This window comes from Salmo trutta, chromosome 5 (genome assembly GCF_901001165.1).
Source record: "Salmo trutta chromosome 5, fSalTru1.1, whole genome shotgun sequence".
Taxonomy (NCBI): domain Eukaryota; kingdom Metazoa; phylum Chordata; class Actinopteri; order Salmoniformes; family Salmonidae; genus Salmo; species Salmo trutta.
This window is the reverse complement of record NC_042961.1, coordinates 22,574,041-22,600,923: the sequence shown is the minus strand read 5'-3', so window position 1 is coordinate 22,600,923 and position 26,883 is coordinate 22,574,041. Positions and strand designations below refer to the sequence as shown.

General features: G+C 43.4%; 1 protein-coding gene across 2 annotated transcripts in view; it reads right to left on the bottom strand.

The window, feature by feature from the left end:
- LOC115193878 (ninein-like protein) overlaps positions 1-26,883 on the bottom strand; it is a 55,045-nt gene that overhangs the window by 1,667 nt on the left and 26,495 nt on the right. Inside the window, exons 8-26 of one of the 2 annotated variants that reach the window (XM_029752995.1) lie at positions 25,464-25,631; positions 21,278-21,414; positions 20,580-20,720; positions 20,264-20,438; positions 19,669-19,779; positions 18,841-18,930; positions 17,760-17,904; positions 17,392-17,460; positions 17,172-17,296; positions 12,232-12,599; positions 7,995-9,488; positions 7,327-7,431; positions 7,108-7,177; positions 6,663-6,914; positions 6,375-6,488; positions 6,120-6,266; positions 5,837-5,986; positions 2,007-2,111; positions 1,472-1,681 (exon numbers count right to left, since the gene is read on the bottom strand). In XM_029752995.1, coding sequence (XP_029608855.1) covers positions 1,472-1,681; positions 2,007-2,111; positions 5,837-5,986; positions 6,120-6,266; positions 6,375-6,488; positions 6,663-6,914; positions 7,108-7,177; positions 7,327-7,431; positions 7,995-9,488; positions 12,232-12,599; positions 17,172-17,296; positions 17,392-17,460; positions 17,760-17,904; positions 18,841-18,930; positions 19,669-19,779; positions 20,264-20,438; positions 20,580-20,720; positions 21,278-21,414; positions 25,464-25,631 — 4,176 coding nt within the window. The remainder of the gene's footprint in view (positions 1-1,471; positions 1,682-2,006; positions 2,112-5,836; positions 5,987-6,119; positions 6,267-6,374; positions 6,489-6,662; positions 6,915-7,107; positions 7,178-7,326; positions 7,432-7,994; positions 9,489-12,231; positions 12,600-17,171; positions 17,297-17,391; positions 17,461-17,759; positions 17,905-18,840; positions 18,931-19,668; positions 19,780-20,263; positions 20,439-20,579; positions 20,721-21,277; positions 21,415-25,463; positions 25,632-26,883) is intronic. The other variant, XM_029752996.1, reaches the window with a different exon arrangement.

The window sequence follows — 26,883 nt, the reverse complement described above, 5'->3', positions numbered from 1 at the left end:
TTCCCACAAGTTCGGGGAATTTTGGCTTATTCCTCCTGACAGAGCGTGTGCAACTGAGTCCGGTTTGTAGACCTCCTTGCTCGCACACACTTACAGTACTGCCCACACATTTTCTATAGGATTGAGGTCAGGGCTTTGTGATGGCCACTCCAATACCTTGACTTTGTTGTCCTTAAGCCATTTAGCCACAACTTTGGAAGTATGCTTGGGGTCATTGTCCATTTGGAAGACCCATTTGCGACCAAGCTTTAACTTCCTGACTGATGTCTTGAGATGTTGCTTCAATATATCCACATAATTTTCTTTCCTCATGATGCCATCTATATTGTGAAGTGCATCAGTCCCTCCTGCAGCAAAGCACCCCCACAACATGATGCTGCCACCCCCGTGCTTCACGGTTGGGATGGTGTTCTTCGGCTTGCAAGCCTCCCCCTTTTTCCTCCAAACATAACGATGGTCATTATGGCCAAACAGTTCTATTTTTGTTTCATCAGACCAGAGGACATTTCTCCAAAAAGTACGATCTTTGTCCCCATGTGCAGTTGCAAACCGTAGTCTGGCTTTTTTATGGCGGTTTTGGAGCAGTGGCTTCTTCCTTGCTGAGCAGCCTTTCAGGTTATGTCGATATAGGACTCATTTTACTGTGGATATAGATACTTTTGTACCTGTTCCCTCCAGCATCTTCACAAGGTCCTTTGCTGTTGTTCTGGGATTGATTTGCACTTTTCACACCAAAGTACATTCATCTCTAGGAGACAGAACGCGTCTCCTTCCTGAGCGGTATGACAGCTGCGTGGTCCCATGGTGTTTATACTTGCGTACTATTGTTTGTACAGATTAACCTGGTACCTTCAGGCGTTTGGAAATTGCTCCCAAGGATGAACCAGACTTGTGGAGGTCCACAATTGTTTTCCTGAGGTCTTGGCTGGTTTCTTTTGATCTTCCCATGATGTCAAGCAAATAGGCACTGAGTTTGAAGGTAGGCCTTGAAATACATCCACAGGTACACCTCCAATTGACTCAAATTATGTAAATTAGCCTATCAGAAGCTTCTAAAGCCATGACATAATTTTCTGGAATTTTCCAAGCTTTTTAAAGCAACAGTCAACTTAGTGTATGTAAACTTCTGACCCACTGGAATTGTGATACAGTGAGATATAAGTGAAATAATCTGGTCTGTAAACAATTGTTGGAAAAATTACTTGTGTCATGCACAAAGTAGATGTTCTAACCAACTTGCCAAAACTATAGTTTGTTAAGTGGAGTGTGTGGAGTGGTTGAAAAACGAGTTTTAATGATTCCAACCTAAGTGTATGTAAACTTCCGACTTCAACTGTACATTTATTAATCACTTTTAGTTCTGTGTTAAACTACGGTTGATTCCTCTGAGAATTGTTAAAGGGTGCAAATCATGCCTATTGAACTGTAACCAGTGGCTGGATTGGGTGCATCCTGTAGCGCAGTACACTACCTGCTGCAGGCCTATCTGGGTGCTGGCTTGCTGGGCCTGTGTGCGGAGGGTCTGCTGCAGCTTCTGCCCCCTGCGCTTCTCATCTGCCAGCTGGGCTTGAAAGTATGCCAGCTGCTCCCTGGACTCCAATCCTGCCTGCTCTCTCAACTGCTGCAGCTCCCGGACATGCTGGGCCTGGGCCAGTGTCAAGGCTGTGTCCACCATCAGTGCCTGCACCATAAAACAGTGTGTGTTTGAGGATCAACTACATTCTAGTCAGACTGTACAGTGATCCACCAATAGCCTAGCACCCCAAACTATTCTTGCTCAAACTGATCCCCTCAAACACGATGATAGACTCAATAGGGCATAGGAATGGAGTTTGGAAATGTTCATGAAATGAACTTCTGCAAGCCTGGATTAGTGCAAATTTGGACCATGGTGTTAGTTGCTCAATTTGAGTTTCAATTGGCAAGCCTGCTTTCAGTTTAGAGATGTGCTGCCTCAGCAAAATTACATTTATCAATTATTTGACCAAAATGTTTGAGTTAGTCACCTGATCCTGTGCCTCTGCCCTGGCAGTATCCAGCTGTGTCTGTTTGTTCTTTAGAGTCAGGCACTCCTCGGTCAGACTCTGTACCTCCACATCCTGGCCCTGCAGCTGATACACCCGAAGGAAACAAAGCACAACAACCACTTCAAAAATAATTCACCTTTATAATAAAGCATTGCATGCGAGCATCAATGACCACATTTGCAGACTAACAGTAAGATTTAACTCAACAGAGCGCACATTCAAGGATCAGCCCAAGGGGTTAATTATTTGAAGAGGTCTGAAAAAATGTGGGCCTATTTTCATGGAATTCTACGTCATTTGGCAGATTAGTCTTCTCTTTTTAGCAGTAGATATTTGATTTCCGGTGATTGTATTTTAAAAAAGAAGGCCAATTTTAGCTGCTGTTCACTGATAGCCGCAACAAAACAATCCGCTGATATTGGGCTCCCGAGTGGCGCAGCGGTCTAAGGCACTACATCTCAGTGCTAGAGGTGTCACTACCGACACCCTGGTTTGCATTCAGGCTGTATCACAACCGGCCATGATTGGGAGTCCCATAGGGTGGCGCACAATTGGGCCAGCGTCGTCCGGGTTTGGCCGTCATTGTAAATAAGAATTTGTTCATAACCGACTTGCCAGGTTAAATAAAAGTAAAGAAAATTTGCCACGCACTGCCCAAGTTGCAGGCTGTAGTTGCCTAGGCTATGCACTGCATTTATGCTTAAAAACAATCCACCACAGCTATTTTTTTAAAGAAGCTAGCTATTTATCCTCTATGGCTAAATTATTGTATCTGGTGTAGTATTTAGAATTTGATTTATTTATGTACAAACAAGAAATACTACTGAACAAAAATATAAAACACAACATGGTTGTTTTCATGTTTGATGAGCTGAAATAAAAGATCCCAGAAATGTTCCATATGCACAAAAAAAGTTCAAATTTTGTCCACAAATTGGTTTACATCCCTATTCGTGAACATTTCTCCTTTGCCAAGATATGCCACAACTGTCAGGTGGATGGATTATCAAGAAGTTGATTAAACTGCATGATCATATGTCACCTATTGAACAACTCCGCCACGCAGACCAACCACTGTTCAAGACCATTTCCCGTGTTTGCGATGCTCTTATGTCAGGACTAACACTGCCTGAGCTAGATAAACCCCGACTTAGATGGGAAAAAGATCTGGGTATTGATCTTGATGAGGGTCTATGGAGTGACCTATGCAGGGATGGTGTTACATCCACATTGAACTCCAGTTACAGACTGATCCAGTTTAATTTCCTTCATCAGCTCTATATCACCCCATCTAGACTGCACAAGTTCAACCCTGATATCTCCTCCCTATGTTTTAGATGTGGCTCAGATGAAGGAACATTCCTCCATTCCACTTGGCAGTGTTCAAAACTACACGGTTTCTGGCAGGGGGTATGCGATACCATATCCTCAATTCACGGGGTTGCATTCCCTTTAGACCCGGAGGTCTGTCTACTGGGTAACTTTACTAACTCCAATCTTAGGCAAAGCCATACTATAAAGCTAACAGAAATATTGCTAGCGATTGCCAAGAAATGTATTGCCTTGAAATGGAAATCGGATTCCCCCCTGCCAGTTGCAATGTGGCTATCGGAAGTTAATAGTTGTATCCCACTGGAGAAAATCACTTACTGCTTGAGGAATAAGTTAGAGACATTTTACAGAATCTGGAAACCTTTTATTGACAATATGGAGAATCTCCCCTCCCCTCACATCACATTGATTGAATCTCTATATAACCCTTATATAATGTTTCACACGTAATATATAATATGTAGCCTACGGCTGCTTTGTCATCCTCAATTATTTTTGTCATGTAAAGATGTATTTTTTTTATTTGTGTACAATTCCTTTGTTTTGTGAAGAGTCTCTGTATTGGGTGCACTGGCTCTGTCACCTCTTGTGGTTTCAGATGTTCTCTTCAGTTTCTTTTGATCCAATGTCTCATTATTATTTTACATTATGACTTATTTATTGTATATTCAATTATTATTATTCTTTTTTTTAGGCTTGTCTGTTACTGTCACTTTGTCCTATTGCAGTCTAATATTTTTTCACTTTTGTTTTGAATGTTCTTAAATTGGAAAATGCAAAAATAAAATATATAAAAAATAAAAAAAACAGCATGATCATTACACACTTGTACTGGGGACAATAAAAGGCCACTCCTAAAATATGCAGTTTTGTCACACAACACAATGCCACAGATGTCTCAAGTTTTGAGGGAGTGTGCAATTGGAATGCTGACTGCAGGAATGTCCACCAGAGCTGTTGCCAGAGAATGTTCATTTCTTTACCATAAGCTGCCTCCAACGTTGTTTTAGAGAATTTGACAGTACGTCCAACCGGCCTCACAACCGCAGACCACGTGGAACCACGCCAGCCCAGGACCTCCACATCCGGCTTCTTCACCTGTGGGATTGTCTGAGACCAGCTACCCGAACAGCTGATGAAACTGGGTTTGCACAACTGAAGAATTGCTGCACAAACTGTCTGACACCGTCTCAGGGAAGCTCATCCACGTGCTCGTTGTCTTCACTAGGGTCTTGACCTGACAGCAGTTCGGCGTCGTAACCGACTTCAGTGGGCAAATGCTCAACTTCGATGGCCACTGGCAAGCTGGAGAAGTGTGCTCTTCACGGATGAATCCCGGTTTCAACTGTACTGGGCATATGGCAGAAAGCGTGTATAGCGTCGTGTGGGTGAGCGGTTTCCTGATGTCAATGTGGTGAACAGAATTGCATTTTATCGATGGCTGTTTGAATGCACAGAGATACCGTGATGAGATCCTGAGGTCTATTGTCATACCATTCATCCACCGCCATCACCTCATGTTTTAGCATGATAATGCACGGCACCATGTCGCAAGGATCTATACACAATTCCTGGAAGCTCAAAATGTCCCAATTCTTCCATGGCCTGCATACTCGCCAGACATGTCACCCATTGAGCTGTTTGGGATGCTCTGGATCGATGTGTACGGTAGCGTGTTCCAGTTTCCGCCAATAACTAGCAATTTCACACAGCCATTGGTTTTCTGATTCATGCCCCATATTTTTTTAAGGTATCTGTGGCCAACAGATGCATATCTCTTCGTGTCTACATTTGACAATTAAATGCGACTTCTGCTATCAGAATAAGATAGCATTGAAAAGACGGGTCTAGTCGCTTTGTGGTCTAATTGGGTTCAGATCTGGCTGACCACTTCAGGTGGTGGTCAGGGATGCATTGTGTGCAAATTTCTATTCAGTCTGGATGAGATCAGGCTACCGAAAGCCATACAGTGGGCGACGTTATCAGCACTCCTCCCACAAGTCTCCAGAAAACATATTTTTTGGGACTGAGGCACCTTCTCGTTATACAATTGGAGGAAATACGTTCCAAGTGTGTGAGGAACGTGTTTCCAGGCTTCATAAATGCTAGCCAGCAAGCTAATATTTAGAAAAAAACATTTTTATGCTTTCCCATTTGCCATCCCTTTAGCGTTGCTTTCTAGCTTGCTGGCTAGCTACAGAGATTAGCTGGCTAGTTAGCTACAGTAGTTAGCTAGACATGGCCTCTCTATTCCCAGTCATGTGAAATCCATAGATTTGGGCCTAATTCCTTCATTTCAATTTACTGATTTCCTTATATGAACTGTAACTCAGTAAAAATCTGAGACATTTTTGAATGTTGCGTTTATATTTTAGTTCAATGCAAAAAAGATTCCAATTTACAAGGGGGTGCTGCAGCACCTCCAGCACCCCTACATCCCGTGGCTATGGCTTTAAGAGAAAGTAACGTAGCTCTACCCTGTGGAGCAGCTCTTGGTTTTGGAGGCGCAGGCTCTGGCACTCCTTTTGTAGGGCCATAGTGGCCTCCTCCTCATGTTGTTTCTGGGCCAGACGCAGCTGCTCCTTCTCCCTGCTTAGCCTGCCCATGCTGGCTTCCAGCTCCTTTACCTGATGATCAGCAGACAACAATGAAGTCAGTCAAAGTGCTAATGTATCACAACGCTTCATTAAAGATCACATTCAGGACCAGCAAGCAGTGAGCAGACATTTATATTGTTTTCGTCGTTAGTATGTCACCTACCTTGTCCTGGGCATCCTGTATCATCCTCTGCTGGTTGGCTACTTCCTGGGTCTGGCCAGTCTTCTCCTGATCCACTGCCTGGAGCTGGGAGCGAAGCAGCTCCATCTGGGAGCCCACAGAGAGAAGAGACTCTTGAAGCTTCTCAACCTGAAAACAATAACATCATAATTCATACATATTCAGTCAGAGGAAAGACTTGGAAGATGTCAATTCCCCCCAACGGAGTTGCAATAGCCAAGTACATCCTTCTCTCACCTTCTGGGTCCTCTCCTCCACCTCCCTCAGCAGCCTCTCCTTATCCTGCTCCAGCCATTGGTGCTTCAGTGTCAGGCTGGTCAGTGAGGATTCCACCTCTGACAAACACTGGAGCTAAGAGCAAACAAGACATTTAAGAATTAAGATACATAAATGAGGACCATTCATTAAAAATACTGACTAAGAAAATTCTCACACACTTTAATTTCCTATAGACCAAAACATAGTATCTAGACAATGGAGAACTCTACCACAAATGTCCCAAAAGTCCCCTATATATACACACACCTTTTCCTTGACGGTGTGGAGTTCTTTCTCCAGGTGGAGTCTCTCCCTCTCCTGCTGGGTGTAGGTCTCCTGGAGCTGCCTGGCTGTGGCCGCCCCCTCCTCCTGCTCCCGGGACACCTGCGCCAGCCTCTCTGTCAGCATCTGGACCGCCCCCTGGTCGGCACGGAGACGGGAGCTAAGCTCAGCGTTCTCGCCACTCAGCTGCAGGTTGCGGGCTCTCAGGTCCAGCACCTCTTCCTGGTACTTGGCGTTCTGAGAGGTAAGGGGATGGATGAAAGGTTTATCAGACTGGGATTGCTCATCACTATGCAGTGGCCTCGGGTGATTGAGAGAATGATCATGTGTCCAATGACCAAATGTAGGCTATTAAAATCTATCAGGCTAAAAGGGTCAGCTGAACTATGCAGGGTGATTATAGTGAAATGGAAAACGATTGAAAACAAACATCTTTGTGAAGTCTCTCCTGCTTCTCCCTGTTCTTCTCATGTTCCTGCTCCACTTCGTCCAGTTTCTTTCTGGTGAAATCAAAGACGGAAAGGAATGATTAATAGCTGTCAAGACCGAATACAGCTTAAATAACAACCCCTTCTCTAACAGACATTTGTAAACCATATCTGAATTTAGCATTATCTCACAGCAACACATTACTGACGGATCAGCTTACTTCTTCTTGATGATCTCTTCCTCCATTCTCTGGACATCCTGCTGTAACATGGCCAGTCTGTCCTTCAGAGCACTGTTCTCACAGTTGACCTCATCTAACTGAGAACTAGAGTTGAAATAGTTTACATAGGAGTTTTCCCTCAAAGGCATTTTAATCTGGAAGATATTTAAACATAATATTTATCTGGGGATTGATTTTATGGAGGCATTTATAATTTGAAGCAAACATTTGAGTTCCTGATGAAACTCTGGGTGAAATTAATGCACTTATGTGGCGAAAGTAAAATGGACACTGGTTTAGACAAACAAACATAAAATTATATAAATACTGTTATTCAGACAAATTAAATCTAATATCATGCACCTAGGTGAAAATCATGCAATTAGAGAGAGAAAATTGTTAATGCATTCCAGACAATTCAAATGTCAAAAGTTTGATGTTGTCACACAGCCTGCTAAGGTGTAGAGAAGGTTAAAGACTTGGAGAAGGTTTGTGAGGAGAAAAGGTGAGGATCTCTTTCAGATGAGAGCAGATCGGTTGTTATTAGTCATTCAAATTTCAGCCACCATGTTTGCGGCAGAAACACATTGGAATCAAGGCAGGTGGAGGTTAGTCATTTGAAGGTTGGTTTGGTTTGATTTCCGGCAACAGGCCTGCACGTCACAAACCTGTGTGGACTGGTAGGGTCCATCACCATCTCCAGAGCCATGACCAGATTCTCCATCTCCACAAGCTGCTCCTTCATCCTGCCCTTCTCCCACTCAAAGGCCTCCTCCAACCTGTGGACCTCTGCCTGAGAGGACAGCAGGGCCTGCTGTAGCTGGACGGTGGTGCTGCTGCCAACCTTTCCTCTGAGGGAGCACAGCTCTCTCTCCTTGGTCTCCAGCAGCTCCTCTTCCCTATAGTGCTTATTGGGCAGGGCTTCCGCCATCTCTACCAGACCTGTAGTCTGCTTTATATCTGATTCAAGGTGGTCTACCTCTGTGGATTTGGCCTCTAGCTGGGTCCTGAGATCAGAAACCAGGTTGGACATTTCGCCCAGTTGGGCTTTCAGCTGGTGGATGTGGTCTCGGAGTTTGGATGATTCCGTTTCCATTTCTACGATCTGGTTGGAGAGTTGGTCTGCCAGGCGGATGTAGTGGGTGTTCTCCTGGCTCAGAGAGCCCGTCTCTTCCCTCTCCAGGTCCAGGGTGGATTGGAGCTCCATGACCTGGGTTTGTTCCAGCCTCAAGGCTTCCTGTAGACTCTTCTCTGCCCTCTTCCGCTGGTTTAACTCCTCAGTGACACAGTCAAGATCTGACTGTAGACAGTCAACAGTTGTTCTGTGTTTTCTCAGCTCCTCCATCAGCTTCGCTCTGTCCGTCTTCTGGGAGTCCAGCTCAGCAGTCTGCCTTGAGCATCGTTCAACTTCATTTCTCAGAGCCTCCCGTGCCCTCTCCAACTCCCCCCTCAGGGTATCTGTGTCTTCCTCTTTGGCCCTCAGCTGAGCTTGCTGTTGTACAAAGGCGCTGGACAAACTGCTACAGTTCTCCGCCATCATTTCCTTGTCCTGAAGAAGTGTCATATATTCAGACCGTAGACTATGCAGCTCCTCTCTTAGCTGAGCCACCTCACTAAGGATCTCTCGCTCTCTATCCCTCACCAACCCCAGTTCCTCCTCTACATCATGCTGTTCAGAGGTCAGACGCTCAGTCAAAGCCTCAGACTCCAGACACACAGTGCGTTCCTCTAGCTGGGCACAAACCACTTCCAGTTTGGCCTCTAGTTGACTGCACCGATCGCAAGTCTCTTCCAGTTCAGCCTCTAACTGACTGCACTGTGTTTGATAGTGCTCTAGTTTCACCTCTAACTGACAGTGCTGTATAAGTGACTTCTCCCTATCAGAGGTCAGATCTGCCTGCTCCTGCAGACTGGCTATGTGCTCTTTCAGCTGCCGGACTTCCTCCTGGTGCCCTTCCTCCAGCCTCTTCCTCTCCACAGCGGACCGGCTGCAGATCCTGGCCTGCTCCTCAACCGCCCTCTCTGTACTGTGGAGTCTCTCCCTGTGCCTCTCCTGCTCCAGTTCCAGCCGCAGGCGCTCACAGCGTAGCTGGTGCATGAAGCTGCGCTGGGCCTCGCCTTGCTGAGTCTTCATCTGAGACACCTGCTGCTCTGCCTCTTCCCTGATTACATAGCAGACACACTGTTCACCAAGGCACACAGAGACAGATACATACACATATACAGTACCAGTGAAAAGTTTGGACACCTACGCATTCAATTTTTTAAAAACTATTTTCTACATTGTAGAATAATAGTGAAGACATCAAAACTATGAAATAAAACATATGGAATCATGTAGTAACCAAAAAAAAGTGTTAAACAAATCAAAATATATTTTACATTTGAGATTCTTCAAATAGACACCCTTTGCCTTGATGACAGCTTTGCACTCTTGGCATTCTCTCAACCAGCTTCACCTGGAATGCTTGTCCAACAATCTTGAAGGAGTTCCCACATATGCTGAGCAGTTGTTGGCGGGTTTTCCTTCACTCTGCGGTCCAACTCATCCCAAACCATCTCAATTGGGTTGAGGTCAGGTGATTGTGGAGGCCAGGTCATCTGATGCAGCACTCCAACAACTCTCCTTCTTGGTCAAATAGCCCTTACACAGCCTGGAGGTGTGTTGGGTCATTGTCCTATTGAAAAACAAATGATAGTCCCACTAAGTGCAAACCAGATGGGATGGCGTATCGCTGCAGAATGTGGTGGTAGCCATGCTGGTTAAGTGGGCCTTGAATTCTAAATAAATCACTGACAGTGTCACCAGCAAAGCACCCCCACACCATCACACCTCCATGCTTCATGTTGGGAGCCACACATGTGGAGATCATCCGTTCACCTACTCTGCGTCTCACAAAGACACGGCGGTTGGAACCAAAAATCTCCAATTTGGACTCATCAGACCAAAAGGACAGATTTCCACTGGTTTAATGTCCATTGCTCATGTTTCTTGGCCCAATAAGTCTCTTCTTATTATTGGTGTCCTTTAGTAATGGTTTCTTTGCAGTAATTTGACCATGAAGGCCTGATTCACGCAGTCTCCTCTGAACTGTTGATGTTGAGATGTGTCTGTTACTTGAACTCTGTGAAGCATTTATTTGGGCTGCAATTTCTGGTAACTCTAATGAATGTATCCTCTGCAGCAGAGGTAACTCTGGGTCAGTCCTCATTAGAGCCAGTTTCATCATAGCGCTTCATGGTTTTTGCGACTGCACTTGAAGAAACGTTCAAAGTTCTTAAAATGTTCCGGATCGACTGACTTTTATGTCTTAAAGTAATGATGGACTGTTCTTGCCATAATATGGACTTCGTCTTTTACCAAATAGGGCTATCTTCTCTATACCACCCCTACCTTGTCACAGCACAACTGATTGGTTCAAACGCATTAAGAAGGAAAGAAATTCCACAAATTAACTTTTAAGAAGGCACACCTGTTAATTGCAATGCGTTCCAGGTGACTACCTCATGAAGCTGGTTGAGAGAATGCCAAGAGTGTGCAAAGCTGTCATCAAGGCAAAGGGTGGCTACTTAGAAGAATCTCAATTATAAAATTAGACTTTTTTTGGTTACTACATGATTCCATTTGTGTTATTTCATAGTTTTGATGTCTTCCCTATTATTCTACAATGTAGAAAGTCTAAATAAAAAACCTGGAATGAGTAGGTGTGTCCACAATTTTGACTGGTACTGTATATACACACACATATACAATACCAGTCAAAAGTTTGGACACGCCTACTCATTCCAGGGATTTTCTTTATTTTTCTACACAGCTTTCATCAAGACAAAGGGTGGGTACTTTGAAGAATCTCAAATATAAAATATATTTTGATTTGTTTAACACTTTTTTTTATCATGATTCCATATGTATTATTTCATTGTATTATTACTTCATTATTATTCTACAATGTAGAAAATAGTAACAATAAAGAAAAACCCTTGAATGAGTAGGTGTGTCCAAATGTTTGACTGGTACTGTATATATACACACGCGCATACACTGAGTGGAAAAAACATTAAGAACACCTTGAGTTGCACCCCCTTTTTGCCTTCAGAACAGCTTCAATTTGTTGGGGCATTGACTCTACAAGGTGTCAAAACCATTCCACAGGGATGCTGGCCCATGTTGACGCCAATGCTTCTCACAGTTGTGTCAAGTTGGCTGAATGTTCTTTGGGTGGTGGACCATTCTTGATACACACAGGAAAATGTTGAGCTTGAAAAACCCAGCAGTGTTTCTGTACTTGACACAAAAACCATACCCCGTTCAATTGTACTTTCTGTTTTGTATTGCCCAATCATCCTCTGAATGGCAAACACACAATCCATGTCTCAATTGTCTCAAGGCTTAAAAATAATTTAACCTGTCTCCTCCCCTTCATCTACACTGATTGAAGTGGATTTAACAAGTGACATCAATAGGGGATCATACCATTCACCTGGATTCACCTGGTCAGTCTACAGTATGTCAAATCAAATTTGTCACATGCGCCAAATACAACAGGTGTAGACCTTACAGTGAAATGCTTACCTACAAGCCCTTAACCAACAATGCTTTAAGTTAAGAAAAGAAAAAGTGCTAAGTAAAAAATAGAAAATGTTCATAATGTTTTGTACATTAAGTGTATATACATACACACGATGTACACCAGTCCCAGCTCACACACCATTGTTGTGTAAGTCCAGTGTATATGTTATGGAATTAAAAGGGACTCATGCAAAAGTTACGGTTGGCACAAAAAATGTCAAATTAAATTGAATGCGAAACCAGGAGTCAACCTACACAACAATGTGAACTTGAAATTAATTTGTTTGAATTTCAGAAGACAGCCCTGGGGAGGAGGATAGTCTGGCCACACCCACCTTACGATCAGCAAATCTTGGTCCATCTTGAGCTTCAGCTCAGCCTCTAGCTGGTCTTTCTCAGAGGTCAGTCTCTGGACCAGGTTACTGATCTCCCGGGCATAGTTCTGCTCCAGCTCAGCCTGTTCGCGCTGGGCCCTTCTCTCCTGGTCAGCACCCCAGCCTGGCCCTCTCTGGCCCCTGGAGCTGCTCTGTAACTCGGCCTGCAGCTTCTCCACTGCCTCCCTTAGCCTCTTAACCTGCTCCTCAGCCTGGGCCTTCTGCTCCTCCAGCTCACTGATCTCCACCTTGAAGCCCGAAGAGATGTCCTTCCTCTCCACCTCCATGTTCCGTCGCATCAGCTCCAGGCTGCGCTCGTAGAAGTTCACCTGTGAGGCGAGGATGATGATGAGGTTCAGGGCTATCCCAGAATTAAAAAAATGGGCCTCCCATGTACTGAAGTTAGTTCAGTCTTTACATCTAGTGTCATTCACATTACCAACAATTTTGGACCTTTCAATTTCACATACAAAAATAGGAGACGGTAATCAAAACAATACAAAAACGTGTGAGCTAGGGTTTAATGGCGGGAACCGGGTTACAGAGCTTTACTGTAATTTCCCGCCCAAACCCATCTTTTCCCCGGGATAAATGATAGTGAGAAACCAGTAAATAATAAGAAATTATTTCTATGAACAGAGTGAAATAAAATGTAAATGTTAAATTATATGCAAAGTCTAAATCTGTCATCATACGGCCTGCTCTGCCAACTGCATGATCAATAATCAACACTCAGGGTGTGTTGTTGTAGCCTACCGTATTTACTTACAAAGTCACTACTGGCTGGCCTATCTGCTTTTATTACACTGAGCAAAAATATAAACGCAACATGTAAAGGGTTGGACCCATGGTTCATGAGCTGAAATAAAACATCCCAGTGTTCCATACGCACAAAAAGATGATTTCTCTCAAATTTTGTTCCATCCCTGTTAGTGAGCATTTCTACTTTGACAAATTAATCAATCCACCTGACAGGTGTGGCATATCAAGAAGCTGATTGAACAGCATGATCATTACACAGGTGCACCTTGTGCTGGGGGCAAAAAAAGGCCACCAAAATGTGAAGTCACACAACACAATGCCACAGATGTCTCAAGATTTGAGGGAGCATGCAATTAGCACGCTGACTGCAGGAATGACCACCAGAGCTGTTTCCAGAGAATTTAATGTTTCTCTACCATAAGCCGCCTCTAACATCGTTTTAAAGAATTTGGCAGTATGTCCAACCGGCCTCAACCACAGAACACGTGTAACCACGCCAGCTCAGGATCTCCACATCCGGCTTCTTCACCTGCGGTATCGTCTGAGACCAGCCACCCGGACAGCTGATGAAACTGTGGGTTTGCACATGACCTCATGTTTCAGCATGATAATGCACAGTCCCGCAAGGATCTGTACACAATTCCTGGAAGCTGAAAACATCCCAGTTCTTCCATGGCCTGCATATTCACCAGACACTTCACCCATTGAGCATGTTTGGGATGCTCTGGATTGATGTGTACGACAGTGTGTTTCAGTTTCCACCGATATCCAGCAACTTCACACAGCCATTGAAGAGGAGTGGGACAACATTCCACAGGCCACAATTAACAGCCTGATCAACTCTATGCGAAGGAGATGTGTCACGCTGCATGAGAGAAATGCTGGTCACACCAGATACTGAACGGTTTTCTGATCCACGCGCCCTACCTTTTTGTTGTTGTAAGTATCTGTGACCATCAGATGCATATCTGTATTCCCAGTCATGAAATCCATAGATTAGGGCCTAATGTATTTATTTCAATTGACTGATTGATTGACTGATTTCCTTATATGAACCTTAACTCAGTAAAATCTTTGAAATTGTTGCATTTTTATTTTTGTCTGTGGGGCAAAGTTTTACAAAAATGATTGCCAACGAGGCCGAATGCAAAACCGACCTACTGAAAAGCCTCTCTAAGGAGGAAACAGACAGGTCAAAATACCTGTTTGAGGCGCTCGCCACGATCCAGGCCACCTCCGTGGAGACCAAGAGAGCCTTCTCAGTCTGTGGCCAATTTGTGGCGAAGATCAAAAAACGCCTATCTGGGAAGAATGTATACACTGCGCTTTATGAGAGACTACTTCATCAGAGAAAATTATAGTTACAGGTACGGCCTCTAGCCTATGCAAATGATTTTGTTTGTTTGTTAGCTGCAGGGTAGGCCTACCACATTATTTTACGTTGCCTATAGCCTAAATTTGTGTGTAGAATGTTATTCTACATTTGTTTGGCTGGGACTTGAGAATTTATCAGCTACAATTACAGTTAGTCCTTCCTACAATTATAGTTACTCTGTTTCAAAACAAGTCTGTTTTTCATGTTGACAAATTATGTGAGAACCGGATGTCTTTTAATGAACTCGTATTGAAGAAGCAAGTTTTATGAAAATCTTTGTTTTTCCTGTCCGGAATAAAAGTAATAATGGAAAATAATAATGTGTGGATCTTTATTTAATTATATTATAGCCTATAGTCCATGTTTGTGTAGCCAGAAGGCTCACGTTTAATTTATTTTATGCTGTGACTAAATAAACATTTTAAAACAAAACTTTGATGATCATTTACATTATTGCTAGAAATAGGCATACCATTTATTTTAATGCTAACGAATGATAATGAATGCAATAAGTAAACGTTACCTTTTATGTAAAATATAGCCTACCTTAGAATGGTCATGATTCATGACGAGTTTAGATTCATGGACAATTGATCAACCGCAGTGCTACCCATGGTGCTGAATCTTCGCTACAGCTTATCTGTTTAATAAGCGGAGAGTCAGATACAGTGGCTTGCGAAAGTATTCACCCCCCCCCCCCCCCCCCCCCTTTGGCATTGTTCCTATTTTGTTGCCTTACAACCTGGAATTAAAATTGATTTTTTTGGGGGGGTTTGGATCATTTGATTTACACAACATGCCACTTTGAAGATGCAAAAGAAATAAGACAAAAAAAACAGAAAACTTGAGCGTGCATAACTATTCACCCCACCAAAGTCAATACTTTGTAGAGCCACCTTTTGCAGCAATTACAGCTGCAGGTCTCTTGGGGTATGTCTCTATAAGCTTGGCACATCTAGCCACTGGGATTATTGCCCATTCTTCTAGGCAAAACTGCTCCAGCTCCTTTAAGTTGGATGGGTTCTGCTGGGGTACAGCAGGTACAGACCTCAATTGGATTGAGGTCTGGGATTTGATTAGGCCATTCCAAGACATTTAAATGTTTCCCCTTAAACCACTCACGTGTTGCTTTAGCAGTATGCTTAGGGTCATTGTCCTGCTGGAAAGTGAACCTCTGTCCAAGTCTCAAATCTCTGGAAGACAAACAGGTTTCCTTCAAGAATTTCCTTGTATTTAGCGCCATCCATCATTCCTTCAATTCTGACCAGTTTCCCAGTCCCTGCTGATGAAAAACATCTCCAAGGCACATGATGCTTCCACCACCATGCTTCACTTTGGGGATGGTGTTCTCAGGGTGATGAGAAGTGTTTGGTTTGCACCAGACATAGAATTTTCCTTGATGGCCAAAAAGCTAAATTTTAGTCTCATCTGACCAGAGTACCTTCTTCCATATGTTTGGGGAGTCTCCCACATGCCTTTTGGCGAACACCAAACGTGTTTGCTTATTTTTTTCTTTAAGCAATGGCTTTTTTCTGACCACTCTTCCATAAAGCCCAGCTCTGTGGAGTGTACAGCTTAAAGTGATCCTATGGACAGATAATCCAATCTCCGCTGTGGAGCTTTGCAGCTCCTTCAGGGTTATCTTTAGTCTCTTTGTTGCCTCTCTGATTAATGCCCTCCTTAATGCCTGGTCTGTGTGTTTTGGTGGGCGGCCCAGTCTTGGCAGGTTTGTTGTGGTGCCATATTTTTTGAATAATGGATTTAATGGTGCTCCGTGGGATGTTCAAAGTTTCTGATATTTTGTAAAACTCAAGCCTGATCTGTACTTCTCCACAACTTTGTCTCTGACCTGTTTGGAGAACTCCTTGGTCTTCATGGTGCCGCTTTCTTGGTGGTGCCCTTTGCTTAGTGGTGTTGCAGACTCTGGGCCTTTCAGAACAGGTGTATATATACTGAGATCATGTGACAGATCATGTGACCCTTAAAGTCCACCTGTGTACAATCTAACTAATTATGTGACTTCTGAAGGTAATTGGCTGCACCAGATCTTATTTAGGGGCTTCATAACAAAGGGGGTGAATACATATGCACGCACCGCTTTTTCGTTTTTTTTAATTTTCTGAAACAAGTAATTTTTTTCATTTCACTTCACCAATTTGTCCTATTTTGTGTATGTCCATTACATGAAATCCAAATAAAAATCAATTTCAATTACAGGTTGTAATGCAACAAAACAGGAAAAATGGCAAGGAGGGTGAATACTTTCGCAAGTTCCCTCTGACAAAATCACCACAATAGGTGAAGTTAAAACAGCCACAACCTTCCCAAATTTCCCCGATAGACAGTTGTAAGGGGAGAGAAAATGACCAAGCTGCATCTTTCAGTCAAAGGAAAGCTAAAATGAATGTAATTTTCACTAGACTGTAATAACCTCATAATATTTGACCTGTTTGCCAACATTGCGTCATGTTAACTAGGCTACATCAATTAAATAGTGTGGTGACTTTGAGAGAACTGAGTTGATTAAATTGCAACAAATACAACAAGAAACCGTTAGATTCATGTGTCTATTTCTCCATTTATAGTGGTATAATCATGTCCATTTTTTTTCGCTGGTATTATAGCTTTTAAATAGCACTTCCGGTTTGAACGGGAACACCGGGAAGCCCATAATTTCTTGCAATTTTCTCAGGAAGGAAAATGTGTCGTTTCTTGAAAATATTAAAACCTAGTGTGAGCGTGCGTATCAGAATGCCTCATCTACCTTGGTCTCTAACTCAATCTTCAGGTCCTGCACCTCCTGGCTGTGCCTCTCCTTAAACTGTTCCATGGCCATCTCTGTCTCAATGCTCACAACCAGACTTGGCAGACTCTCCAGACAACCCAAGCCTGAAGGAACAGAAATAAAAACACCAAGGTGGCGAGTCAAACCCAACAGGTTTTTACAGAGAGGGGAAAAAATGATTGATGTTTCCAATTCTTACCATTCTTATTGGCCACTTGTAGCTTTTTGCTAGCCATGGGAGATTCGCCTATTTTCATCTCAGGGTCATCTGAAGCACAATGGACAAGATTACTGTAGAGAGTAGGTCAGTGGCTAAAGTGAAACTGTCAGTGTAACTGGAGTGGGACTGAGTGGAGAAATGAGAGGGTGTGTGTGAAAGAGGGTGTGTATGTGCATACATGGGTGGGGAAGAGAGATAGGAGGGGCCTTTCAGTCCTCCAAGGACAAGGCCCATATACTGTATGTTTAAATAAATAAATATATTTTCTAAATCAGGGCACGAATATCAATTCTAGGGACAAATCGGGTGAACACAGTATATGGCTTAGGGCTATGAGTGGGATTTACCAGAGTCAGATTCAGTGGTCAGTGATCGTCGGCTGGACCACGCGTGTGTGGACGTGTCTCTTGCCCGTCTGGGTCGCCTCCCCATCTCCTGACTCTTTAACATCTCCACCTCAGAGTTCAACTCGTCATTCCGGTCCCGCAGCTCCTGTGAGACACAGATGTGTCATTTAACATGCATTACTTCAGAAAAACATACATAACAAACACAGCAAAGCACAGCAGAAATAGTATACAGTTTAGAGCAGTATTAGTCACAATGTCCTCACTAACTGCCACACACATGCTATTCAAACCACACTGCATCACAAATTCTGTGAACCTAGAATAACACACGCTCACCTTCACTTTCTAGTTTCTCAAAATGGGAGGCGTTTGGATAAATCAAGAGGATTGTCATTCACACACTCAAAACAGGTCTCGGCTCTGTCCGGGCAAGTAAACAAAAAGTCTTTAAAAATAGTTTGCCATAAATCATTAATGTTATGCATGCAGTGTATAACTAATTACTGCGCTATGTTTTGGAAAATTGTGAAAGGTAAACCAGGTCGAGTCCCCTTGGTGGTTCCACGCAAGGCATGATTCTTTAAACACACACGGCCTTTCTTTTTTTTTTTTACACACCCTTTTTCTCCCCAATTTCATGGTATCCAATTGGTAGTTACAGTCTTGTCTCATCGCTGCAACTCCCAAACGGACTCGGGAGAGGCGTGCGTCCTCTGAAACACAACCCAACCAAGCCACACTGCTTCTTGACACAATGCCCCCTTAACCCGGAAGCTAGCTGCACCAATGTGTCGGAGGAAACACCGTACACCCAGCGACCGTGTCAGCGTGCACTGCGCCCGGCCCGCCACAGGAGTCGCTAGTGCGCGATGGGACAAGGACATCCCTGCCGGCAAACCCTCCCCTAACCCGGATGACGCTGGGCCAATTGTGCACCGCCCCATGGGTCTCCCGGTTGCGGCCGGCTACAACAGAGCCTGGACTCAAACCCAGAATCTCTAGTGGCACAGCTAGCACTGTGTTGCAGTGCCTTAGACCACTGTGCCACTCGGGAGGCCCAACACACACACACTCTTACCCGGCACTGCAGCTCATACTCCTTGATGATCTCAGAGAAGCGCTCCTCCTGGTTCAGCAGTCCTGTATTGTTCGGATCCAGGCTCCCAAACTGTGTCAGCCAAACAAAACGGAAACCCTCATCAATCATTCATTCCTGGCAAAACCGCACTGCTCACTCCCTGAGGGATGAGTTACCACAGCAGGACATCATCACACTAGGGTGACCACATGTCCCGTATTGTGCGGGACAGTCCTACATTTTGGCCCTTTGTCCCACTTTTGATCAACAAATGAAAACAGTCAGATTTCCTATTCATTTGATGAGAATTGACATTCCAAGAGGTCTTTTTTGAAGTCACGTTGCGCTTATGACAAGATATATCATAAGGATGTGGTGCTGGTGATGTTAAAACATTTCTCCAATCGTTGTTGAGAGCTGATATTCTGCGCACTGCAAGAAGAGACGTAGGCCAAAATCATATCGTCAACCAATCCCATTTGCGAAATCATTCTGGGCTAAATTCCAAATAAACTTGGAGAGGACTGTTAACTACCAGTACTTCCAGAAAGTGTATGTCTAACGAAGAGCTACAAAAGTACGTAAATAGCCATATTAGACTGAAAGGTCATTTCATAAAACTCTCCATGCTCATTAGTTGCTAATTTAACATATTTGCTGCTACTTAACTCAATCCCATTTTAAAAGTTTCCCCTTCCTAACTGTTTACATTCCCTGAGGGGTGCTGCCTGAAAAAAACATTAATGTATAGGCTACACTGTCCCGCATTTGGGAATTTTAAATCCGGTCACCCTACATCAAGTCCATCCTCACATAGCTCCCTCTCACCTTGTCTAGTAAGAGCTGGTCCAGGTCTCTCTGCAGCTTGGAGATGTTGTTCTCTGCCTCTGACAGCTTCCCCTTCAGAACACTGCCCTCCTCCTCCAAACAGCGGTTCTCCTGTTAGCCCAGAGGGAGGGTTATTGAGAGTGATACGATACCGCTTTAAGATATCCACAGCAACACAGTATAACCCCTCCAGAACAGAGTGCAATAGGGGTACTAACGATGGGGGATTGTTAAGAAGCTAAGCAGCAGTCTGGCATTCATTGGTTGTCCGTGGGCAAGTGGGTATAGAGCATGGATGTTGCAAGCAGGAAGGCAAAAAACAAAATCACATGAACTAATCTAATCCTCTCTTTTGAGGTCTCTAGAGAGGAGACTGGGATGGAGATGAAAACGAACTGCTTGCAGAAACTTAACCAGTTTATACTCATACAAAAGATGTGCATTCAAAAGCACGAGGAGCCTCTTATGAAGTGAAATCAAATAGAGGTTAAGCTCAAGGAATCTTTTAGGCGGAGTTGTCAAGCAATCGCCTGCATTCCTAGTACTCCTTTATCATTGTAAAAACCTCACAGTGTGTATCTATAGCGCTTGTCACCTGGGTGGCATTACAGATTTCCTCCTGCAGACTGGCATCCTGTGCATGTAGGACCTCCACTTCCTCTTTGAGCTTGGCCCGCTCACGCTCCACCTGCTGCAGCAAGACCTCGCTCTCCTGCTCCGATTCACTGCGCAGGGCCGATAGCCTATCCCGGAACTCCTGCTCCAGACCCCTGCCAATCAGAGGGAAGTTTAGCTAAAAAGTTCCATCCTCCACGCATGACAATACACAACCAGTCAAGCAAGATTTTCCAACCATCGCATCAGTCTGTAACATACAGAATGATATGGAGGCGAGAAGGAAGAGGTCTTACTTGATTTTGGTTTCATTCAGTGACTCAATAGTGGTGTGCCTGTCATCCACCTCTCTGACCAGCTGGAGGTTTCTCCTGTCGGCCCACTCCAGGTCGGCCTTGACCTTGTCCCTTTCCTGACATGCCTGGTCTGCTAGGACCCTGAGGGGCAGACAGTGGACAGACATTGAGCATGGACCTAAGCACAACACTCATCAGAATGATCATATCATGGAGGACGCACTATAACAGCAGTTATTCTATGTACATTATGCACAAAGAATCAAAAAGGCTGACCACAGCAGTTTAATATTGGCAAATTAATACTTACTGAAAGAATGGAGTATTATGGTTCCAAAGTTGGTCAGTAAACCAACAAGGCAATGATTGTTACAATCAACAATATGAAAGCATCAACATCTCTCACCTCTAGGTGGAGACATAGTAAAAGTCTATCAACCACAAATCCATTATGTAAAATGTAGGCTAGTTTGTGTGACTATTACAGTGTGAAGTTGAACCAATAATTCCCCCTAAAGCAATTATTGACCATGAAATCAATACAAAGATTTGATGTAAATGATTTGGTCTCAGTTTACGGTCATTGGCTCACACAGGAAATGAATCCAGAGGATGCACTAAAGTGTCTGACCATAACCTCTATAGAGTCCATAGAAGCATGCAGTAGCAAAGTATACAGTATCAAACCAAAGACCCACTGGAGGAACTGGATCTCGTTCTTGTAAGAGATGAGAGCGGCCTGGTGGATGCCGTTGCCGCTGACCAGCAGCTCATTGTCCAGGGCCAGGGTGAGCTCCGCCAGACTGACTCGCTCCTCCAGGGAGAAGTCCAGAGTCTGGAGGGGATAGAACAGAATGAGGTCAACTGACAAACTTATGGCAGTGGTCACCTAATCATCAACCCTGGTCCTTATTTTACTGCAGGGTTGGAACAAAAGCCTGCAACCCCTGTAGCTCTCCAGGACCAGGGGCCTAATTTATAACCGTTGCGTATATTTTACACTAAATATCTGCGTGCTCCATTTCTGAAAAGATTGCATGCTCACAAATATATGGAGATGTATACATTTGGCTAACACCATACATATGCATGTTATAAACCAGATTTGTGCGCGTGTGAACGAGCATTATACAATGCATTCGAAAATAATTCGGACCCACTGACTTTTTCCGCATTTTCTTTATGTTATAGCCTTATTCTATAATGGATTCAATTGTTTTTTCCCCCTGATCAATCTACACACATTACCCCGTAATGATAAAGCAAAACATCTGGCCCAGCCAGAGTCCGGGCTCTGGCTGGGCCACTCAACGACAATCAAAGACTTGTCCCGAAGCCACTCCTGTATTGTCTTGGCTGTGTGCTTATGGTTGTTGTCCTGTTGGAAGGTGAACCTTCGCCCCAGTCTGAGGTCCTAAGCGCTCTGGAGCAGATTTTCATCAAGGATCTCGCTGTACTTTGCACCATTCATCTTTCCCTCGATCCTGACTAGTCTCCCAGTCCCTACCACTGAAAAACATCCCTACAGCATGATGCTGTCTCTACCATGCTTCACTGTAGGGATGGTGCCAGGCTTCCTCCAGATCTGACGCTTGGCATTCAGGCCAAATAGATGAATCTTGGTTTCATCAGACCAGAGAATCTTGTTTCTCATGGCCTGAGTGTCTTTTAGGTGCCTTTTGACAAACTCCAAGCGGGCTGTCATGTGTCTTTTACTGAAGAGTGGCTTCCGTCTGGCCACTCTACCATAAAGGCCCAATTGGTGGAGTGCTACAGAGATGGTTGTCCTTCTGGAAGGTTCTCCCATCTCCACAGAGGAACTCTACAGCTCTGTCAGAGCTGTCACCTCTGTCACCTCCCTGACCAAGGCCCTTCTCCCCCGATTGCTCAGTTTGGCCGGGCGACCAGCTCTAGGAAGAGTCTTGGTGGTTCCAAACTTCTTCCATTTAAGAATGATGGAGGCCACTGTGTTCTTGGGGACCTTCAGTGCTGCAGACATTTTTTGGTACCCATCCCCAGATCTGTGCCTCGACACAATCCTGTCTCGGCGCTCTACGGACTATTCCTTCAACCTCATGGCTTGGTTTCAGATCAAGATCAACTTTCTGTTCACCTGTTAAATTGGAATGTATGTTATAAACCATGCTCCCTTTCAGATACATAGAGGAAAAACTAGAAATGATAGTCTATCTAATAGGACCAATTAATTGAGCGATGTGCATGGCAATTTGATGTATGGCTACTTTATGAATACTAACTCATCATGGCCAGAAAAGGTTTAGAATGTATTCCGCAATGATTATAATATTGGTATTATGTTAATAAATGAAATATTGTCTACTCGAGAAATGTGAAATTACAGTATTCAGATGTCGCCTACAAATCAATGGAAAAGGTGAACCGTCTGGTCTACCTTCGAACTGCGCATTGGATCGCAAAGAGCAAAATACTTGAAATAGCTTATCTATTTACTACTGCGAAGTGGGTCAAATTAAATGGGACATTTTTACATTTTAGTAATTTAGCACACACTCTTATCCAGAGCAACTTACAGTAGTAGTAAATGCATACATTTTTTTACTTTTTTCAAAAATGGTCCCCCTGTGGGAATTGAACCCAAAATCCTCAATCTTGGCGTTGCAAGCCAATGCTCTACCAACTGAGCCACATGGGACTACTTTTTGTAGGCCTCTAGGCTATTTCGCGAGTAAGAAACCATCAGTCAGAAAAGAGGAGGAATTTATTCTCCACTGATCATGGAAATGCAATAAATAATAGGAAATAGAGGTCTATTTCTAATGATTTTAGAATGCAAAGACCAAATAAATAGATTCTCACTAACTGCAAATTATTGCATATTATTATTTTTAGCAACCTGTTTTTTGTTATGAAAAAGAGTGTTGTGTATTCCTGCACAAGGCTACTTTTGCCTTCTTGCAATGCAATACTTCAGCCACAAGAAACTGTGTGTACACATGGTCTAAAGATTGCGGGAGGATAAGCAAATTCTGACGTCAAGTTTGTTTTTTATAAATGCAAACTTTCGCGTGAAAACTGGCACATGCATGTTTTCGGGAATATTTTGTGCATACGCAACGTTTATAAATGAGGCCCCAGGTGTTTTGACAACTGGTGTATGGTAAATATAAATTCAGGTCAAAGTTCAGTTCATCCTCATGTAATAAAATGTGTCAGATTACAATAGGATTATCTCAGTAACACATAATGTAATTAGAGCGTGTCTAGCTAGTGCCTTTCGTAGGCAGTGTTCCATAGATTATAGTTCTACACCACAACATGTAATCTAAACCAAAAGACCATCCACTACATGTAACTGGAACTCACAATCTCAATTCTACTCCTATTACACATTTTACACACAGGAAGGAGATATGCCCCTAAAGGACTCAGAAATACAGTTTATGTAACTTGTCTTATCAAAATGATGAAATGAGAAACCTTGCAGCCTTCTTTATTTAAGTGATAATGCCCGAGAAGCCGTGCCAATATATCCTTCAAACACCGGCTTCCAGGGCATTATCACTTTTATACAAAGGGTTACCAACCTATTAAAATACTGATTAACATATTTTAACTTAAAACATTATTTAGATTCATTTATTCATACTATTTCATCCTTCCACAAGATATAGTCTCGACACAAATCTAGGGTTGCTACCCAAGCCGGCTGGTCGTTGCCAGAGATGCGACCCAGTCCTTCAGTCTTTTTGTTCTGTATCTATGGACGCGACTCAGTCGTTCGTTCTAAATGTTCCATTGCCATACTGGCTGGTAACGTTCTTATCAGTTGCTTGCTAGCCAGCCAACTATGGCTAACTTACAGTCACGTCAAACGTCAAAAAGAATATCAACAGTAGCAGCATTTGCATTTGTTTAAGCTGTTTTCTAGTGACATTTATTTCGATACATCCATAACAATGATCTAATGAGGTGTGATTTCGCCTGGCAAATAAAATGCGCTCTCTCGTCAGGACATTGTTGTTCAGAGGAGCTAGCCAACAACACAGCTAAAACAATCACTTCAAACACTGAAGCTGCAAAGACTGAACTTCGTTTGACCTTTTTTCAATTGACATTTCTTTGTATATATCCATAAAAATTATGCCAGCTGATTCATGATTTCGACTGGCTGAGAAACGTTGCCTGCCTGTCTGTCTCGTCCCGACTCCGACACGTTCATTACTATGGGACAGCTGGAGATCGAATTTGAATATTGAAACAATGTTGCAAATGTCAGTGAGGCAGACAGCAAGGTTTATACAAATCTCTGCTTTTGAAAACTAAATGTTAGTCTAAAAGAAATGTGAGGTAACGTTTAGATGCTTTTTATAGTGGAGATCAAGTTGACAACTTCCCTGCCTCGGCTGATGAGACAGTGGATTGCACATTCAGATAGAACAGAGTAAATAGGCATTTTAACCTCATAGATTTAGAAGGTGGAAACTTGTGGAATAGACACCGGCTGGAATGTGCTTTTAACCAATCACCATTCAGGATTAGACCCACCCATTGTATAACCTGTACCAATCCCTGAACACCAAGGCTTTTCAGCAACATATCAATTCAAGTAGCCGCAAAGGAAGAGTAATCAACATTTCAAGGCTACTTCTGAAAATAACTGGTACAAGCAATGAGCGTGTGTTTCCATGACTGGAGGATATTCAAATAAAAACAGTAATAGGATGAAGACTTACATTGGTTCATAACTTTCTCACAAAGCTTACCTTTCACAGATTCTGCTCACAAGCTAAACCACTAAAAACCACATGATGTTCACACTGGCTGCTTATTATCTAACATCAAATACAGAGTGTGACAGGTTCCAACTAGCCTGACCTGTCATGGTACAAATCCGGCACTGACCTGTAGAATGTCCCTGCTGTTCTTGATGCCCTCCTCGTTCCAGAGGGTTATGACCCTCTCTGGACTGGTGCAGCCCGACCCATCGTCCAGCCTGGTCAGCAGCCTCTGGCCCACGGTGGCAGACAGGAGAGAGGGAGAGGTGGAGCGCACTATCCGCTCCTCAAAGGCCTGGCAGAAAACAGAGGAAGACATGAAAGCTACAGGAACAGGCTAGCTGATGGCCCAATTTAGTTCCTCCTCCACAGAACACCGCTGTAGATCAGTGTGGCACTGCACAGTGCAGCCTCACCTCTGTTCCCAAATGCCATAGAAATACAAAAAAGTCCTACAAAGAAGGGCATTGTAGCAGGAACACCTCCTTCGGTCATGCCGCTTTCTCTAAGAATAACCCGACCTCCACTGTGCATTGTGTAATCCAGGCTCCCACAGACAAAAGAGCTTCTGCATCACAAATACATTTATTGCACGCGCCACTAATAAACGCCATTTGCTGTCATAGCACTTAAAACTTCTTAGGGATCAAATCCCGTTAACGGGATCGATTTGACATGTTACACAATACATGTATGTTTTGTTCGATAAAGTTCATATTTATATCCAAAAATCTCAGTTTACATTGGCACGCTATGTTCAGTAATGTTTTGCTTCCAAAACATCCGGTGATTTTGCAGAGAGCCACATCAATTTGCAGAAATACTCATCATAAACGTTGATGAAAGATACAAGTGTTATGCATAGAATTAAAAATATACTTCTCCTTAATGCAACCGCTGTGTCAGATTTCAAAAAAGCTTTACAGCGAAAGCACACCATGTAATAATCTGAGTACAGCGCTCAGCCACCAAAACAAGCCATACAGATACCCGCCATGTTGTGGAGTCAACAGAAGTCAGAAATAGCATTATAAATATTCACTTACCTTTGATGATCTTCATCGGAATGCACTCCCAGGAATCCCAGTTCCACAATAAATGTTTGTTTTGTTCGATCAAATCCATATTTATGTCCAAATACCTCCTTTTTGTTCGCGCGTTTAGTTCACTAATCCAAATGCACAAGGTGCAGGCACTAAGTCCAGACGAAAAGTAAAAAAAAGTTTCATTACAGTTTGTAGAAACATTTCAAACGATGTATAGAATCACTCTTTAGGATGTTTTTATCATAAATCTACAATAATATTCCAACTGGATAATTCCTTTGTCTTTAGAAAGGAAAGGGAACGGAGCTCGTGCTCATGGCTGCGCACGATCAACAACTCAAGGCTTTCAGCCAGACCCCTGGTTGAAACAGCTCTTATTCGCTCCCCTTTCACAATAGAAGCCTGAAACCACATTCTAAAGACTGTTGACATCTAGTGGAAGCCTTAGGAAGTGCAATCTGACCAAATTTACACTGTATATTGGATAGGCAATCACTTGAA